This window comes from Artibeus jamaicensis, unplaced genomic scaffold (assembly GCF_021234435.1).
Source record: "Artibeus jamaicensis isolate MK-2021 breed Jamaican fruit bat unplaced genomic scaffold, CSHL_Jam_final contig_465, whole genome shotgun sequence".
Lineage (NCBI taxonomy): Eukaryota > Metazoa > Chordata > Mammalia > Chiroptera > Phyllostomidae > Artibeus > Artibeus jamaicensis.
This window is the reverse complement of record NW_026521843.1, coordinates 24,304,963-24,323,506: the sequence shown is the minus strand read 5'-3', so window position 1 is coordinate 24,323,506 and position 18,544 is coordinate 24,304,963. Positions and strand designations below refer to the sequence as shown.

The following is an 18,544-nucleotide window of genomic DNA, read 5'->3' as shown; positions in this document are numbered from 1 at the left end:
GAATATTTTCAGAAAAAAATGGGAGGGGTGGGAATAAGAATTTTAGGAAGATCCATTGATTAAAATTTGCTACCTGAAATTACATCAAATAAATTTAACTTACTTGTAATTAGGTAGTTATGTGTGTCTTTAACATTCTAGACTAAATGTCTTCAGTTCTTTCATTACTATGTGATATGATTTCTGGGTCCCTTGTGTGTTAGGTCTCTCCCTCAGACAGGACCACTGTACTCTCAAATGCAGAGTAGAATGAGAAAATGACCCGCCACCCCCATTCTGTGTTCTGCCCCCAGGTGCGAGTGGTCCTTCCTTCTTTCAGGATGCCTTTCTGACTCCCACATTTGAGTCATTTGTCTCCTCTTAGCTGTGTTATGCCATATTATAATTCATCTTAAACTTGACAGATTCAAGTCTGCCTTCTTAGCTGTAAGCCCCACAACAATAGTGTGTGTATTCTATTCCATCATTGTGCTTGACACATGGGAGGTACACACAAACATTGGCTGAGTTGGAAAAATTAATATCCCTGACAAATGTCTTAGTTACAGTTTCTGTTTCTGTTCAGGGGCTCTATAAACTCCAGGAGGGTGGGAAGTTTTATTGTGTTCACTGATTTACCCATGGCACCTAGAACAGGAATGGTACATTGTAGGCACTCAAAACCATTTTGTTGGACAACTGTACATCTTTGAAACAGCCAATAAGAATGTTGGGTAACAACAGGTAGGATCTCGTAATTGGCAAATAACTCAGCCTTATACTAATACAGTGCTGTATGTTTTATCAAGCACTTTCTCATGTGTGTTCTGTAATCTCCCAACTCCGTGGGGTAGGTGGATGAAAAGCTTCATTCCATCTTATAAAGGAGACAATTTTAGCCCTGGCTGATGTAGCTCAGTGGACTGAGCATGGGCTTGTGGACCAAACAACTGCGGTTTGACTCCCAGTCAGGGCTCATGCCTGGGTTGCAGGCCAGTTCCCAGCAGGGGACACACGAGAGGCAACCATACACTGATATTTCTCTCCTTCTCTCCTTTCCTTCCCTTCTAAAGATAAATAATAAAATCTTTAAAATAAACAAATAAATAAAGGGGACAATTTTATGAGGCTCACAGAGAATAAGAGTTATTTTGATAGATATTGTCAGGTTTGCATCCAGATCTCCCAGTTTATGATCTTACAGTTCTTTGCACCACAGAATGCGAGTATAAGTTTATTGCATGGTTGTCATGTAAAATGAACATCTCTTTATCATACACAAGTCAGAATGTCACCATGGCAGCACTTGGCTTTCCATACCACTTCAATCTCTTTGCTTTCATGCCCATATGTTTATAATGCCCTGGTTTACATATAGGTCAAGTTTGTTCACAATCTCAGTGCATTTCTTTGTCTTCTTTGTACTTGATGCTCTGCCCTATTAGTTGATGCATTGTAGCTGGATAAATGTTTTTTATGATTGCTTGGTTTTTTTTTTTGAGATTTACCAGCATGTAAAAGAAACATGTATACTAAAGTGTTATCTTAAAAAGTTTTGATTAAAAAATCTTGCCAAAGTTATCTGAGATTTTCACTACTTGTAATTTTAAAAAATGGCTTCAACATGTTGCAATTACAGTAATCATGCCAGATTTCCTGTCAACTTTATTGCCTTGCTGGGGGCTGGGGGTGGTAAAAATAGGGTATTTCCAGACAGATGCCTGAGGTCAGTAACTTCTTATTTTAATGAAGGGTGTGCTTCCTCTATGTGACTAATGAAGAAAGATTATTTTTAGGCAGTAGTAGGAAATCGGTGTGCTTAGCTCGCAATGTATTACTATCTCAGTACATAGGGTGATGGGTGGGGTTGGGTGGTTACAGGAACTGAAATTGTGCTGGTGCCATGAGAGTTTAGACACTGACGGATAAGGTCATCTATTCCAACAGAAATGCGGCGGCAGAGAACTAAGTGAGACAGTCTCTGTGCAGTTCAGACTTGGCAGGTAAGGCTTTCAAGGCAGAAGAAAAGCAAATGAGGTTGATCTGGAAATGTAGTGGTCAAGCAGGCAAACAATGAGTCTTCGAGTAAAAAATGCTGGGTAGGGGCAGGGGTGTAGGGGTAGTCCAGTGTAAGGGTTTATTAGCTGTGAAAATGGGCCTTTCTCCCATCTGTAAAATAAGGTTATCAACACTCATATCAGAGGATGGCTCTGAAGATTAAATAGCGTAATATGTACAGAGTCTCCAACAACCATGGAACGTTAGTGGTGGCAAAGGCATCTGTTGGAGAGTCCAAACCTTTCCAGCAGCTGGTTCGAGATAAAATCAGCAATTTCACAGGTGATAAGAAGCATCAAGTTCAGGCTAAACATTTTTTAGGTTGGATGGTAACAATCATGGTAACAGCAAAACACTCACCTATAATCTGGACTGTGAGATTTAAGGGAAAAAGAAACAGGGGTACATTAGGATTAAATGACAGTGAACAGGGATCTTATTTACAAATTAAAATTGATTTACTGGGTTCTTTCAAGTAGATTTTTTTATCGTTGGCTGAAAATACTCCTTTAAACATAAAAATGTAAAATTTCAATTATATTTACTTTTTATTGTTAACTTTGAAAAATATTCATGTGTTAATGAAAGTATGTAAAGTGGAAAGAGAAAATTACTCAAACCCCACCATCCAGACATCAATAAATATGTTACATTTGCAAGTATAGACTTTCAGAATTTTTCTATGCATATATCTATATATCTTTATCTATTCATATAAAATTATCCTTTTTAATAAATAGTACACCCAAGTATACATTATACTTTGCAACCTGCTTTTAACACAATATATGTTCATGTCAGTATAGATTTATATTCTGTTTTGACCTGTAGATCATTCTGTTCTTATCAACATGGATCTATAATTTCGTTTTTAGTGTCTGCCCTAAATTTAAAGGGAAAAGAGGTCAGTGCCCCTGATTAGTGTCAACTGTTTTTGGACATTTAGATTGTTTGCAATAAGTTTTTGCTATTACAAACAATAAATTTTGCTATTATAAACAATGAGTTCTAATCAGTAAATTATGAAGTAATGATACACAAAATATTACCAATTTGAAATCTCCAATGAAATGAAGATTCTGGAAAATAATCACCAATTTTTGCTGAAGGCATTAGTTGAAAAACATTAATGAATCAAGCTGATGATATCTGAGCATATTAGTAAGGTTAACAACACAAAAAGAGGGCAACCAGACCTCTTTTTGTTTTCTTCTTAATCCAGTAAAGTGGCCCTGGCCAGGTAGTTCAGCTGGTTAGAGTATTGTCCCAGTATGCTAAGTTTGCGTGTTCAATAGTTCATCAGGACACATACAAGAAGAAACCAATGAATGCATAAATAAATGGAATAACAAATTGATCTCTCTCTCTCTCTCCCACTGCCTCTCTTTCTCTCTCCCTCCCTCCTTCCTTCTTTCTGTTTTTCTCTCATAAAGAAATTAGTCAATAAAATACTTTTTAAATAACAAATTGGAAGATAAAGAGAAAACACTTCTATAACACAGTCATGCCAGCTAAGCATCTAAGTGTATAGAAAGGAGGAGGAAGAAATCCATATAAAATGCCACAGCAATGCAATCAGCAAATTGTAGAATGTGTGAAACTTGATAGAAAAAAAGGCTTGAATTTTTAGGGCCATCAAATTGTAGGAATTAAATAAGAGAAGGAATTATAAAGAAGGTCTTGAAGACATTTCAGACACATGTAATGTTTTGATGTTATTGAGATCAGTATTCTCACATACCAACTGCAAACATATTATTAATGAGAATCAGAGAAATTTCTATAGTTCATATTTGATTAATTTAAGTGATTATTATTAATTTTTAAGCATGATAATGTTGATGCAGTCAAGAAAAACAAAGAGTTCTCTTTTAGAAATACACGTGCAGGTATTTACTAATGAAATGATGTGATATCCAAAAGTGGCTTTAAAATAATCACACCTGAAAGGTGGAGGTGAACTCCAAGTGCCGCAAAATTGACTACTTGTTGTCACCCAGTGAAGCTGCAAATGGGCACATTGACACTTATTCTGGTTCTCCCTCTACTTTTATGTATGTTTAAAATTTACTATAAAAACCCTGGCTGGTATAGCTCAGTGGATTGAGCATGGGCCTGTGAACCAGAGGATCGTGGTTCGATTCCCAGTCAGGGCACATGCTTGGGTTGCAGGCCAGTTCCCAGCAGGGGAACGCATGAGAGGCAACCACACATTGATATTTCTCTCCCTCTCTCCTTCCCTTCCCCTCTAAAGATAAATAATACAAAATAAATGAAAAATCTTTAAAATTTACTATAATAAAAGGTAATGAAAGTATTATAATATTGATTATTATGTACAAAGGGTTCATGCACACTGGGAATACACAAAATGCCACTCGTTTTTAAATAAATAAAGGGCACTACAGTTAGTGTTATTTCAGAATTATCCCCCCAGAGAAAAGGAATGTGTACCATATATTTCAAGCAAGATAAAGAGAATTCCCCAACATAGAGGGGGCTTTTGATAATTCCATATCTCCTCTCTCATAACATACAACATAGACCAAGTGAAGGGAAGTGAGCACTGAAGCCGGGAGCCAGCACTGAGACTTTATATCATGAAATGCCAATGTTTTAATGGGAAAAGGGAACAGAAATCACCTCTGCACTCCCATTTTACAGGTAATAAAGGGGAAATGATTTGCTTAAAGTTATAGCCATACACTAGTAATTAAATTTATTTTTGCAGTTATATGGTGATAGGTGAAAAAGTTTTTATTCCCATTTTGTTATCAAAAATTAACTGTAAAGATTGCAAAGGTGATAGCCATATAAGTTTAATTTCATGAATGTAATAGATAAAGATTGTGAACGCATTAGTGAATTTAAGTATCACAAAAAAAATCATTGTTTTTTCCTTTGGGAAAAGGCAGAAATTAATTAGGAATTAATTAAAGTGAACACCATTCTGAAGGGAATAACAAGGACTGCAGTTTTTTATGTGAATGTCAAGTGCAAAGATACATTATATGACCTTTATATAATTAAGGAAGAAATTGTCTCTAACAGGAGCAAAAGATACCAAAGCATTATTCTGTCGAATAATGAGACAAAGGAGACAAAGATGGCAGCTATAAATGTTTTTAACTGAGAGGTCAAAGAGGATTTAGAGAAGTGAATGACACAGTGTGGACTTTTGGTGTCCCTCCACCCTTACCTAGGAGACCATCGCCCCCTCTTCAGGAGCAACTCTGACCATGGCCCTGCTGACCTTTGACTAGGAGGGCAGCGTTACTCTGTCCTGGGCAGGGTGGTGATCGTGGGGCACATCCTTCCCCTCGGAGTTGTTTTTTTTTACTAGGGAGGTTGGATGTGCATCAGCCCCCTATTACGCTCTCAGCTCTGTGCACAGGGAGACATTTTCAAAGTGGGAAGCTTGTGGTTAAGAGTGGAGACTATGGATGGGTAAGAATCCAAAACTGAACAGTCCTCGTGAGGGTCAAATACCCTACAGAGCATGATCAACACTGCATTTTAAACACATAAACTAATTGCTAAAATTCTGTGGCACACCAAAACAATAGGCATACTTTTGATTCATTCATACTGGACAGCTATTGTTGTGCTGTTTGCTGTCATTTTCTTTTAATTTGATGATCTAAGGGAAAAGAGGTCAGTGGCCCTGACTAAATTGTCAGGTATTGCATGTTTTAAAATTCCTGCAGCAGGCTGGTCGGAAACTGCTGTTGTAACCAGCTCCACCAGCCTCGGGGGTCCAGTTCACTCCTTTCAAAGAATTTAATTAACTGCTTTCCTCATGCATACCAGGTGGGATTTCACTCTCAAATTAACTCATCTTTTAAAATACATATCCATCTTCTTGCTTTCTCTGCATATTTTGTTTTTTAAATCACTAGTTCCTATAAAATATATGATTAACTAGCCTGGATATTTAGACACATTTAATGCTCTCGGGTCATGTATAAATGAGTTAACGATGTTAAGTGATCATAAATGGTGTTTTCAAGTACATCATACATGTGAATAAAGAAGTTAAGCATTAAGAGACCAAGTCCAAATCCCACTGTCTGTGCTCCTTGAAGGCAGGAAGAGGGGGCACATTCAGCCAACCCTCACGAGCTGTGAGGTATCATTCTTGTACACACTGCTTGGATCTGTGTACTGTGGAACCCAGGAAGGCACAACATTGCATTTCCTTTCATCACAGATGACTTTATACTTCTGGCACCAAACTATTCTCACGATAATATTGAATGGAGCAGAAAAATCATAAGCATCCTCAATTTGCAAGGGAAGCAAGGCTCAGAGTGGTGGTGAGTTCACCAGCAGCTAGTCAGTAGCAGAACTGAAACTCTACATTCTTTCCACTCTTCAGGCATGTGACAGGCAGCTGGCCATTGGATATAAAAGCTGCTGGGAGAACCCTGATGTCACTTTCCAGGGAGAGTCCCCAGTGGAGGTCTAGAGATACTTCTTTCCTGAAGAAGCTCTCTGAGGGCTTATCAGTCCAGACATGTTTCAGTCAATTTAAGTGATTAAAAGAGTCTCATTCTTGCAACCGACTCATTTCTATTTGTGGTTAAATTTTGGTCTCATAATCCATTTAGATTTCTCCCCCAAATCCCACAGCAGGGAGCCTTTGCAAATCTTGAGAAGTTAGGAACTTGGAGAGGCGGTCGATTTGTTCAGATCTGATTTAAAATGCTGTAGCAACCTACTTAAAAAAATGTTTACTGTTTCAGCTTACTTGTTTGTTTTGTTGTTTAGCTTCCTGTTAAAGGTGAGATCATATGGTATTTGTCTTTCAGCACCTGGCCTATTTCACTCAGCATATTTCTCATGTTGTTGCAATCTCTTCTTTCTCTCGCCTAGAATTCCTTGTTACAAGGGGCAGGGGAGGCTGGGATGGGAAAAATAGACAAAAAGTATTGAAATAATTTTAAATGTTTAGATTTAAAGGATGCATTTCTTCTTTATTATTTCTTATATTTCATCGATTATTCTATTTCAGGTCTTCCAGTTCCCCCCTTGTCCCACCCCACTCCCTCAGGCAAGCCCCCCACCATTGTTCACGTCCATGGGTCATGTACTACGTGTCCTTTGGCTGCTCTATTCCAATGCTGCACTTTACATCCCATGATGATTCTGTAATTACCGATTTATCCCTTATTCTGTAATCCCTTCTCCTTTCCTGCCTATCCCCTGAGCCCCCCCATCTAGCAATTATCAAAAAGTTCTCTGTAGCAACCTCTGCATTATTCTGAAATAGTCAATTGTACTATACCATACTACATGAATATTTTTCCAAACTCTACACAATGTTCTGACTACAATGCAAAAGAAGAATCAATGCCAGTATTTTATAGTAAACGAATACGTGTTCATGCTCTGAAAGTCAGGCATGAGCCCTCTAGAAGGTGTGGCGTGGCAGTCAGATGCTTGTCCCGCCTCAAGGGCAGCAGCTGCAAGTGCTGATTAACAAGCAACATTTTCCATCAGTGAAGTGATTTTCCAAAATAATGAACAGCTCTTGTTAAATTCCAAATAAAACAAAGCATGATCTTTTCTCAATATATTCAGTACTTACATTCCTGGGAAAGTCAATGAAAGTTAAAACAAGTAAAACAAGAAAGAAAGAAAGAAAGAAAGAAAGAAAGGAAGGAAGGAAGGAAGGAAGGAAGGAAGGAAGGAAGGAAGGAAGGAAGGAAGGAAGAAATAGAGAGAGAAAGAGAGAGAGAGAGAGGAAGGAAGGAAGGAAGGAAGGAAGGAAGAAATAGAGAGAGAGAGAGAGAAAGAGAGAGAGAGGAAGGAAGGAAGGAAGGAAGGAGGAAGGAAGGAAGGAAGGAAGGAAGGAAGGAAGGAGGAAGGAAGGAAGGAAGGAAGAAAGAAAGAAAGAAAGAAAGAAAGAAAGAAAGAAAGAAAGAAAGAAAGAAAGAAAGAAAGAAAGAAAGAAAGAAAGAAAGAAAAGAAAGAAAAGAAAGAAAAGAAAGAAACAAAAACAAAAAACTTGGCTATTATACCAAAGCCAGAGTGAGGTTCCAGGCTCAGAAAGTAAATGCGGCACCGACCTGAGTGTCTTGTAGAACGTTTGAAAGTTATGTGGAATGAAGGACTATATCACACATGGCAAGATGTGTTGCATCCCTGGCCCTGTCAAATAAACATCCATAGCAACTCTTGTATTATTGTGGAGAAACAGTCCCCATGAATTTCCAGTTGCCCCTAATAAGAAGCAGTACTACTCCAGTTGAGAATCGCTGCTCGAAAGACTTGGAGAAGAGGATATCGTCAACCCTCTGCCCATCCCCTTGCCAGGCACTCCAGTGGCATTCTAACAGGGAGGGCGGGAAGGGAGCACCTCTGTGACAAGGTCACAACTTCTTCACGTCGCTCTCTGCTGCTGAATGATCTCATTGGTTATATGTTCTTTGTGGTTGGGTGAAGTCCTCTACAGTCCCCGCAAGAGAGGGACCCTTCACGCAGCATCTCCTCTAGGCATTAGGAAACGTCTGTGTGATTAGACTCTTATTTAAGGTTAACCTCGAACTGTGACCTTACACAAATGCACCTGATGTCCTGTGGTAGAATCTTTGGCAGGTGTGCAGCCTCCATCTCTCTTCCACCACAACACCCCTTCTGAGATCACCCCATGCCATCTCTCCTCAATGGTCCTCCCCCTGCTCCAGGAGTATGTGATGCAGAAGTCAGCTGAAGGCTGACTGGCAAATCAGATGCCAATCTCTCCTTCTTACAGCCTTTAAAGCAATTCTTTTGGGGGCCTCGCCTCTTTGCCTCAGTGGAGGAGCCAGTGGAGTGCTGTCCTTCCACAACTCCTAGCAGAATGTGTAGCATGCAGTGTAATTGCTAATTCGTTTGCATACCACAAAGCAGAAACTTTAACTTCAAATAAAAAGGTGGCAATGTGGGAATCTTTTAAAGTTATGAAATGCATTGCCTCCATTTGATAATTTATCCAGTGCTTTTTTTTTCAGGGTGGGGGGTTTACTTGGGCTAGAAATATTTTTTATCTATTGGAGTTATTTAGAAGGGCATGTCTGGAAGATATGTGGGTGTAAAAAGAATAAAATTCCACTATATAATTGGAAAAGCCCACCAGTGGAGTTGTCATTGTGGTAATCACTGATAATCACAGAGGAGACCCCTGACAAGGCACAACCGTGATAAGTAAAATCACACCTAGAAAATATGAACGGCTTAATTTGTTTGAAATTTTCCAGTTGTTAAGTCTCCCCCTTAATACCAAACTCAGAGTTCTGATAAACCATGCGTGAGCAAGGAAAGCAGGAAAAGTGAAGAAAGGAAAACCTATGCAAGGCTCCAGTTGTCCATAGGAAAACTAAGGCAAGTCTTCAGAATGAAATGGATAGGTTATCTCAATCTTGAAAAAAGAGGCAAAGGCCACGCCCTGTAGTTGTGCATGGCTCTGCCTACCCTGCGACCCCTGCTAACACCCCTCCTCTCTTACCTTCTGTGCTTTCCATGCTCGGACCAGTTTTCATTCCCTTTGACTGCTCCTCCTCACCCCAGGGCCTTTGCACCTGAAGTTCTGCTGTCCAAGACTAAACTAAGTTCACTTACCTCTTCTCCTAGTCATTCCTTAGTCTTCTTTTTGAGCTTGCAGACTTTCCTGAAAAAGGTCAGCTTCCTCTGTTAGAAACTTATGTAATGTGATTAGTATCTTTTATTCCCCAAGATAAAAGCCCCATTTGTTCATGTATTCACTGATGATTCCCTTTGTCTAACATGGTGCCTTGCTTCATAGTCACGCAAAAATACTCAGTAAATGAGTGAATGAATAAATGATTTTTTGTCTATGATTAAATAGCTATCAGGTAACTACCAAAATCCAAGTCCATTTCCACCCAATTCAAGCTTATATGTGATCTAATCATGAGATACTATTTCACAGACAAAGGAAAGAAGTTTCCAAACTTGTCAGGAAATCCATCAGATATTTGTCTAACAGTAGTATTTATAGATAAACAAAAGTTTATATTATTTAAACTTATTTAATTTTAATAAATTAATAATAAAATGTATTAAATATATTTAAATAAAATAAATAACAATTTCGCCCTCAGACAAAGGGCTAAACATCTAAAAATCTAGGATGTGCTTTCCATTTAAAAATATACCTCATGAACCCTGGCTGGTGTAGCTCGGTGGATTGCGCACGGGCCTGCGAACCAAACAACAGCGGTTTGATTCCCAGTCAAGGGCACGTGCCTGGGTTGCGGGCCAGTTCCCAGCAGGGGATGCACGAAAGGTAACCATACATTGATACTTCTCTCCCTTCCTCCTTCCCTTCCCCTCTAAAGATAAATAAATAAACGGGCTTCATATTTAAAAATATATATATATATATATATATATATATATATACCTCATGAGGTCAAGTAGTGTTAATGTAAAATTAACACTAGATTTTTCGGTGTGTGCCAGATTAAGGGTGTGTCCCAAGAGATGTCAGATATATATACATGTGAAAAATCAAACCAATTGATTTTATCCTTCTGTCTTTTATCCAGCAGGATAAGGCTGCTTTTAGCAAAATAGTCTTCTGAATATATATAATATATATGTGATCAAAAGACAAAAAGATTTGATTAAATGTTACCATGACTCTCAGGTTTCCCTCACTGATTCCAATTATTTCTGAAATAATATTAAAAGCAGCTGCAGTCAGGGCGGCCCAAGGCTTTCCCCGAGCCGCGTGCTTCACCACGCCTGGCTCCAGCTGCGTCCCGCACGCGGTGGAAGTCCGCAGGGCGGGCTTAATGCCTGGCGCTTTGCTAGTGGAGCGCTGGGGTGGGTGTAGGTAGAAAGAATCTTTCACAAGCTCTCTAGGGAAAAGTCAACTCTATTTCGTAAGGGAAAAAATCAGAAATTCTCAATTTCCTATAACCTATTTGAAAGGCAGCTGCGCATTCAGGGACAGACAATGGGAGAAGTCCGTTTAAGGTGCAAAGACCAAGTGGCTGCTGCCTTGTCTGTAGAGAAGTAAAACACAGTAATAAAACCAACCAAGGGTCATCTACTCTTTGTTATCACTCGGTGAGCCCTGGCACTGCTGACTACTCTCCCTGCCTGCAGGAGCAGACTACCCGCCCCCGACCCCGCTTTAGTCTGCCACTCTTAAAGGAAAAAATTTCCCCTGTAATACTAAGAGCCTTATAGAAAGCATATGCGTTTCAATTGAAACCATCCAGAATGATTCTCCTGAAAATGAAAACTCAGTATGTTTTAAAATATTGGCCTGAGGTGAGGAGGGGGAAGGGGCTTCCTGGCATTCTGCCAAGAATTGAGCCAAAGAGAAACTTATATTCCCCCCTTTCTTCTCTGGTCATTGTTTAGAGCACTCTTATTCCGGCTTCTGCGAGACACCTGTAATCATCTTCTCTCTGGTCTCTTCTTCATCCCTGACCCTGACCACTTTAACATGTCTCATTCACTTTGAAAACTGCAACTTTTTCGTAAAGCACATATCTGGCTACAGAATTCAAGTGCTGAAAAATCTTCAGTCTAATTCTAGCTATGAGACTTAATTCCAAGGGTTCATGGATGACGTCTGATTCATTTTTTAATCACCGCAGGACTCCGCTCATGGCTCTCAGACTAGTAGTCTCTCACTATTTGCTGCCGGATTTAAAAATTCAGCCAAGAAATCAGCTGCAAAATTTTCATTAAATGATTGCCCTATAATGAGGCATGTTCCATCAATTTGCTTAATTTGTTCAACACGTATTTATTGATCACTGATTATGAGTGAGATGGGCCCTTTGCTGTGTTGAATAACTTCCCATCCAAATCTGCCTTTACTTGAGCAATTTCTACATTCAGAATTGTTTGTTTGCTTGCTTGCTTGCATGCTTTTTGGCAAAAGAAACAGGAAGAACAAAAAATCTTAACCTTAAGATATATAATTTAGAAGTTTTATTTTTTTGGCTTTAAATCTATCAGTGTTCAAAAGAGACCAGTCCATGCGTCACAATCTACTTGTTGCTGAGTCTCTGAGTAGACTTGAAGCCAAATATATAAGATCTGGAAAATAAACAACCATTCCTGTTAAATAAAACTAGGAAAAAAAGAGGTCAGCTATTAATTCCATGTATTATTTGCACATTTGCCAATGGTGATTTCCCCATAATTAGATCTTTAGCTACAGTTAAGAATCATGTGTGTGGATGAGTGTGTGTGTGTTCATATAAGAGTCTGTGTATATGAGTGCACTGTGTGTGTGTGTGAGCATACATGCATACTATGTGTGTTGTGTAATCCCAGATAAGAATGCAAAAAGAAGGGAAATGAGGTTGACAAACTCGTGGAAAAAAGCCCTGGAACCATCATTAAGTTACACATATGTGATTTCCCTCCCTCGTTGCCAGGATTGTTGACTTTTTGGCAAGAGGTTCAGCCATGAGAACTCACTGGTGTAATTTCCCATCCCGTTGCTTTAATAAGAGGCTGTTCTTAAAGTAAAACCAAAGAGGGCACTCGGAATTCTTGCAGAAACTCTGCCTTAGAAGAAATACCACCATTTTATGCGCAGTCTCTGGGAGCTAGTTTTCCTTTCTGGAAAACTCTGGGATTTATGTCACGTGAAGTGGTCCTGAATGCAGTGGTGGAAGCCATGTAGCTAACCACGCCTCTGCAGCTAACCCTGGGAAGGCCAGTGGCTTTGCGGTAGGAATTCCTAGAAGGACTTTGACTCTGGGCAGAAACAAAGGATCCAACAACAAAACACTGTGCTCTGTCATTTCATCTACCTGGGACTCTCAAGAGAGGAAAGACATTGTCGCGGAGAAATCCTAACTTTCCTTCAGGTCTCTGCAAACCGACCATGTGAATTGAAGCAGTACTTGCTCCCGAAGTCTCTATCTCTTTTCTCTGTGCTTCATTTCTTTCCCCAGTAGTATCTCCGTCTGACACTATATAATGTGTTAATGCATTTATGTTGCTTATTGCCTCTTGTTTTTCTAATGAAATGTAAGTCCCAGGAGGGCGTGAACTTTTACTGATGTTTTCCCTGTTGTATCTTCAGGGCCTCGGACAAGCCTGGCCCAGAGTAGGTCCTCGCAAATATTTGTTGAGTGAATACATGAAGGAATGAGTGAACAATGAATGATACGACTATTCTCACCTGTGTTAATTTTGTCCTGGCTCTGCCCAGCTGCTTGTGTTTAATAAGAGCTGCTTGATCTCTGACTTTGAACACAGCAGAAAGTTCACAAGTTTCTTGATTTTTTAAAAATAATAAATAAAAATACAAGCATAATACCCATAAATATATGCCTGGAGAACCCCTCTTAACAGGAAATAAGAGATTCTCTGACATGCTTACAAACTGGGCCAAACAGAAGCTTATAAGTAATTCCAGAGATAATCGACAAAGGGTCAGTTTACAGGCACAAGCCTGATGCCATCTCTGTGTGGTCTGGCCTCCTGCAATGTCACAGACAATCTGTCATTGCAGAGCAGGTGGCCAGGCAGGACTTTGGATGTGGATACGGTGACAATGTCAGTTGCTGTGCAGGGCCATTACTGTGCTATAAGGAGATGATTGCTATTAAGTTGCAATTTGCACTGGACAGGGGCCAAAGAATTTACCCTAAGACCCAAATCTATCATCTACCCATATAGGCCAGTCCTCCTCCTACAAGGGACTCTCTGTGCTTTACCAATTTCTCTACTGTTCACCCAAAACTGCTCTAGATGCTGGGGACTGAGTGTTCAACATGACAGACACGGGCCCTGCAGTCGTGGTCTTCACTTTCCTGACCATGTCTCCCAAGATGTCTTTGTCAGGTCAATTACGGTACCCACTTGTGCCCCATGGAGACTCAAAGAGACCCTCACACATTTGTCAATTCACTTAAATTTCCAAGAAAAGTCCCTGTTTTTATCTTCTGTTAAACATCAGTGTTCAAAGGAGCAGCAGACTTGAATGGCACTGTGGCAGATACAGGGAGATTTTTTTTCACTTGTTTTTGCTACTAATTAGCCATTTGATCTTAGGCCGATGGTTCTCAGCTCAGTCTGAACCATAGTACCACCTAGGGAACTTGAAAAAATACCAGTGCCTGTACTCCACTTCATATCTATGGGGACAGAATCTCTATGAGTGGGCCCAGTCTTCAGTATTATTTCAAAACAACACACCTGATACCTCTATGTAGCCAGGACTGGGCAAATCTCTATACTTTCCTACTCGGTCTTTACAGTGAGAGGAGTCACAACTCATCCCACTAGTTCATAAGGATTTGTCATATAAATCTTAGGTTTCAAGTGGCAAGTAAGTTTAATATCTACATAAACAACATGTTTATTTTGGTCTATACTCAAAAATTCTAAAACGTATCCAAAGATGGTTAAGCTTTTGTATATGAGACAGGACAATACATTAATATAAAAGAAAAAAATGTAGTTTCTGAATTTCTGTGCCCATAATTGCCAAGGACTTTTTAGGTCACATAATATAAGATTGTAAATTTTTAAGTAAATAAGAGCAGGTAGTTTTATTATTTCCAGACACTTCCACTGGTAGCAGAATCAGCACGATTACAGCCATGAATTAAGACATCCTAAGTTCAGTCTGGTTCCCCCTTGGGTATTTTTGTGATGACTCTTTTCAAGGGCTACTCTCTGGGCACTGTGGCAACCACTAACACACTGGCAGAAGATTCTAAACAGTGCCCAGCAATTGAATATGGAGAAGAAGCTATACATCATAGGCAATGCCTTAGAAAAGAGATTTATTGGAAGAGCTGAAGTGCAAAGTCTCTCAGGGACATTGCTTCAGAACTGGATTGCAAGGAACAATGGCCTGGTACAGAGCACACCAGGGCTCATCCTGAGTCCCTGTTGATGGAGAGCCCTTGAATCAATATTGAGGAAAGTTTGTGAGACCTTGGTGAAGAAGAAGTTTCTGTTTTAATATGATTCCCTCTTACTAAAATTAATGCGATAACCCAAATCTTCACTAGAGTGGAGTTTGAAGTGACCCTCAGATTATAATAGAGAGAGGACGAAGTTGGTAGCCGGACATAAGGGAAGATAAATGCTGTGATCTGGCAGAATGTGGAGCCCTCTTTATCAGTCATGTAACCACACCCTGCACTTACACAGTCTGAAAAAGTAGGAGTAGCTTCTTCTATCGTAGGCAGGAGAAGTGCCTCATACTGTAGAGGCATTCGTTCTCCTGGATTATTTGTTGTACATAATTCTGTATAACAAAAATGATACCATAATTATTATCAATAATGATAGGCTGACTATATGGAACCTGATTATATAGAAACTTTTTGAACTTTGTGAATATCATTTCTATGGAACTTTACCAATAATTATAAGACATCATTTAATAAATAATTATTATGATGAATAACTGTGTCAGCACACTATATGCATTTTATCCTTTCAATAGCTCCCTGAAGGAGACTCCTACCATCCAGGTTTCACAGACAGATGCCGGGACTCAGAGGGGTTAAGAAAAGTCCCCAAGGTCATACAGCTAGAAGTGACATTTCTGACTCCAGATATTGTAACTCCATAGCCTCAATTCTCAACTCATCTCTGTTGTTTTCTGACCCATTAGTTGCTCTAGATAATGATTTTGCTCTTGAGCTACTCATCGGCTGCGTTACCATTGGTGAATTGGTGGGATCCTTAATATAATAAGAGGCAAATATGAGAAACGAACAGTGCTGGGATTTTGTACAAGCTCAACGCAGACTATAATTTCTCAAATGCAGAAGTGCAGGCACCTGCTATCCAAAGACTGTGACAGGCCCATAGGAAGTGGGTGACCTCACAGCCATGGGGCACAGGAGAGAATGGGTGGTAACTGCGAGGGAGGTCGGCTGCCCCCACCCAGCAGCAGGGCCCACTTACTGGCTGGGATTCCACTGCAGTGCTCAACTGGTCAGAACAAAACAGAGAAGTAGAAGTGAAATTGTGGGAATAAGACCCCAGAGAAGGAACAAGAGCACTGAGTAAACAAAGAATCCTGCCACCTCCTGAGGCAAAAACCTTTGAATCCCATCAGCAGCAAAGAAAACCCAGTGGACAATGAGGCCAGAGACCCACCTGAGGTCTCTGAGGTCCCTGAGTGTGGGGAGATGGCTAACGTTCAGCCCCACTAGCTGGCCAGGCTGAGGGCATTATAGTACTTTTTTATTGTGCAGAAATCAGGATTGGACCAGGAATGAGCACAGAGGTGAATGGTGACAACGGCCAGATAGTCAATGAGGTCAGGACGGACTTAAGCGTCTATATGAAGACGCTTAAACAGCACCAAACACCAAAAAACCACAGTAATGGGACCTCTGACCTAAGTAATTCAAACTGAATAGAAAGGAATTACATTACAATGAAGGCATTTTTCCATCATAAAAAATTATTGGGTGTTGTAGTAAAATAAATATTTTTTTTCAAAATTGTGGTACCACTGATCACATGCCTAATTTTTTCATAGACTGGATTAAAAAGTTAGACCTGATTCACAAGTTTTATAATTAGTCTTATAACGACTTGACAAAAATCTCCTGAAGATTTGCAGGAAAATAGTGCATGAATATCTGAACCATGTTTGGTATTAGAATGCATCAAATCTTAATGATGTCCCTATGGAGTCCCCAGAATGGCCATGCTTGGGTACCTAACAGTGGAAACCCATGACTCTGAACCTCACATCCAAAGGAGAGAATGGCAATTAATATTCAAGAATACAATTAAGAAATACTACTGCCATTGGAATGTAAATCACCACCTTCCCACAAACAATATTTCTTCTTTCCAAAGCCGGCAGCAGCCTTGCAATGGCCTTCGCTGGAGCCTTGCGCGGGTGATGTAGCCTTTGATAATTCTTGCAATAAAAATCCAGTCATGCTTGACATTTCTGAGGGAGCAAAAGGTTCGATTTGCCTCGGGGCTCTGGAACCCTTATAGAGATGCCTTTTGTGAGAAATGAAAGGCAAAATAAAAATTAGAGGGTTCAAAAATTGAGCCAGTTCAAAAAGAGTACCAAATCCCTAGGCACTAGTCTGCCTTTAAAGGTTCTAGGTAAATAGAGGACCATTTCATGGAGGTGTTTTCCCAAGAATCCAGGCTGATCTAATATCAACAGAAGTTGGAAAAGAGGAGGAACAGAGGCCCAAGGTGTAGCCTTCATGCCTTCTCGAATCCTGGCAAGATGGATTTTGGATTAAAGTTTGTGGACCGCTGGGATAAAGAGGTTAAGGACAGGTTTTCTTGACCCTACGTCACAAATATGCTTCTTGCACTTTCAGGAGAACCTGAGCTTTTTACTAAGTAGTCCATAATAGCAATAATAGACCACACCCCTCCCACAGATTCTATTCCAATGATACATACCCCACTCCCATTTTCACTTAGCTCTTTCACTCAGCTCCTGGAGTTAACTGTGTCCCATTTCCTACGGGTGAGGTCTTTACTTACTCTGCTTCTCTCTGTGTTGCTTAAAAAGCCACTTGACTCTCCAAGCCCCTTTCGCTGAGTGTGAGCCGACAGTCTGCCCTTTTTACATTCCCTTAAATTCAGGACTGTAAGTAGTTTTTGGCTGAGGGCATACTCTCACAGACCGGTGGTGGCTTGTGTCTCCCCACATGTGATTCTGTTCACACCCACTGGTCAGTGCAGTATCACGAAAAGTTTGTGTGCAGTAGACTGGCTCCCAAGAAAATTGAACTCATAGTGAGGGAAAAATGTCCCTAGAGAGGGACGATTCCTGGGAATATACAAGACAAGAAGAAGCCCGGATGCCCTCTATCAAGCCCAGGGCCCCTAGCCACTGGCTGGAATTCAGCAGATGATTGTTAATTAAAGGGAGGGCCTTGTTCAGGCAGCATCACCTGAATGTAGTAAATGAGGCCAAGGTGCGATCCCAGGCCTGCTCCAGATCTACTTCCTAAGGCATGAGTTTCCCCAGGTTATCCATAGCACATTCTTGTTTGAGTCTTGACCTAAAACAGTGACTTTCAACCGAGGTGACATAGAAATCAACAAGGAAACATTTTTTTAAAAAATTGCTGATGCCTGGGTCCCAACCCCAGAGATTCCAAGTTAATAGGCCCGGGGTGTGGCCTGAGCACTGGGAGTTTGAAAAGCTCCCCAGGAGATTCTAATGTGCAGTAAGGATTGGGAGCCACGGGCGCAGAGGCAGAGGAGGGCTACTTCCATTGTGCGCCTCATAGTCGGACGGCGGGGTTCCTGGTTTTGCCCCATGGGCTGGCTGTCTCAGAGCTGCACTGTAAGTACTGGGACGAATTCTGCTTAAGAAACTTAACTTCCCCCTAATGCTCTGCAGCTCCCTTCTCTCACCTCCCCCAGGTAAGCTGCCCCTGACCCTCCACCCCAACATCTTGGCAAACCACACCAGCAGTGAGTATTTACTGGTGTTTTAAAAATACACATTTGGAGTCCCCGCTTGAGAACTACGCATCCGTCCCAAGATGGGATGCTGAAA

General features: G+C 40.4%; 1 protein-coding gene across 8 annotated transcripts in view; it reads left to right on the top strand.

Moving 5' to 3' along the window:
* SLC8A1 (solute carrier family 8 member A1) overlaps positions 1 to 18,544 on the top strand; it is a 350,756-nt gene that overhangs the window by 33,102 nt on the left and 299,110 nt on the right. For 2 of the 8 annotated variants that reach the window (XM_053666914.1, XM_053666913.1), the window contains exon 3: positions 1,927 to 1,982. The exons of 4 other annotated variants lie outside the window; for them this stretch is intronic. Coding sequence is in view for 2 of the 4 variants with exons in the window: in XM_037162091.2 (XP_037017986.2) it covers positions 18,302 to 18,328 (27 nt within the window). In the remaining 2 variants the exon portion in view is untranslated. Of the gene's footprint in view, positions 1 to 1,926; positions 1,983 to 18,232; positions 18,329 to 18,544 lie in introns of those variants that run through there. 2 more of the 8 variants (XM_037162091.2, XM_053666910.1) reach the window with 1 other exon arrangement.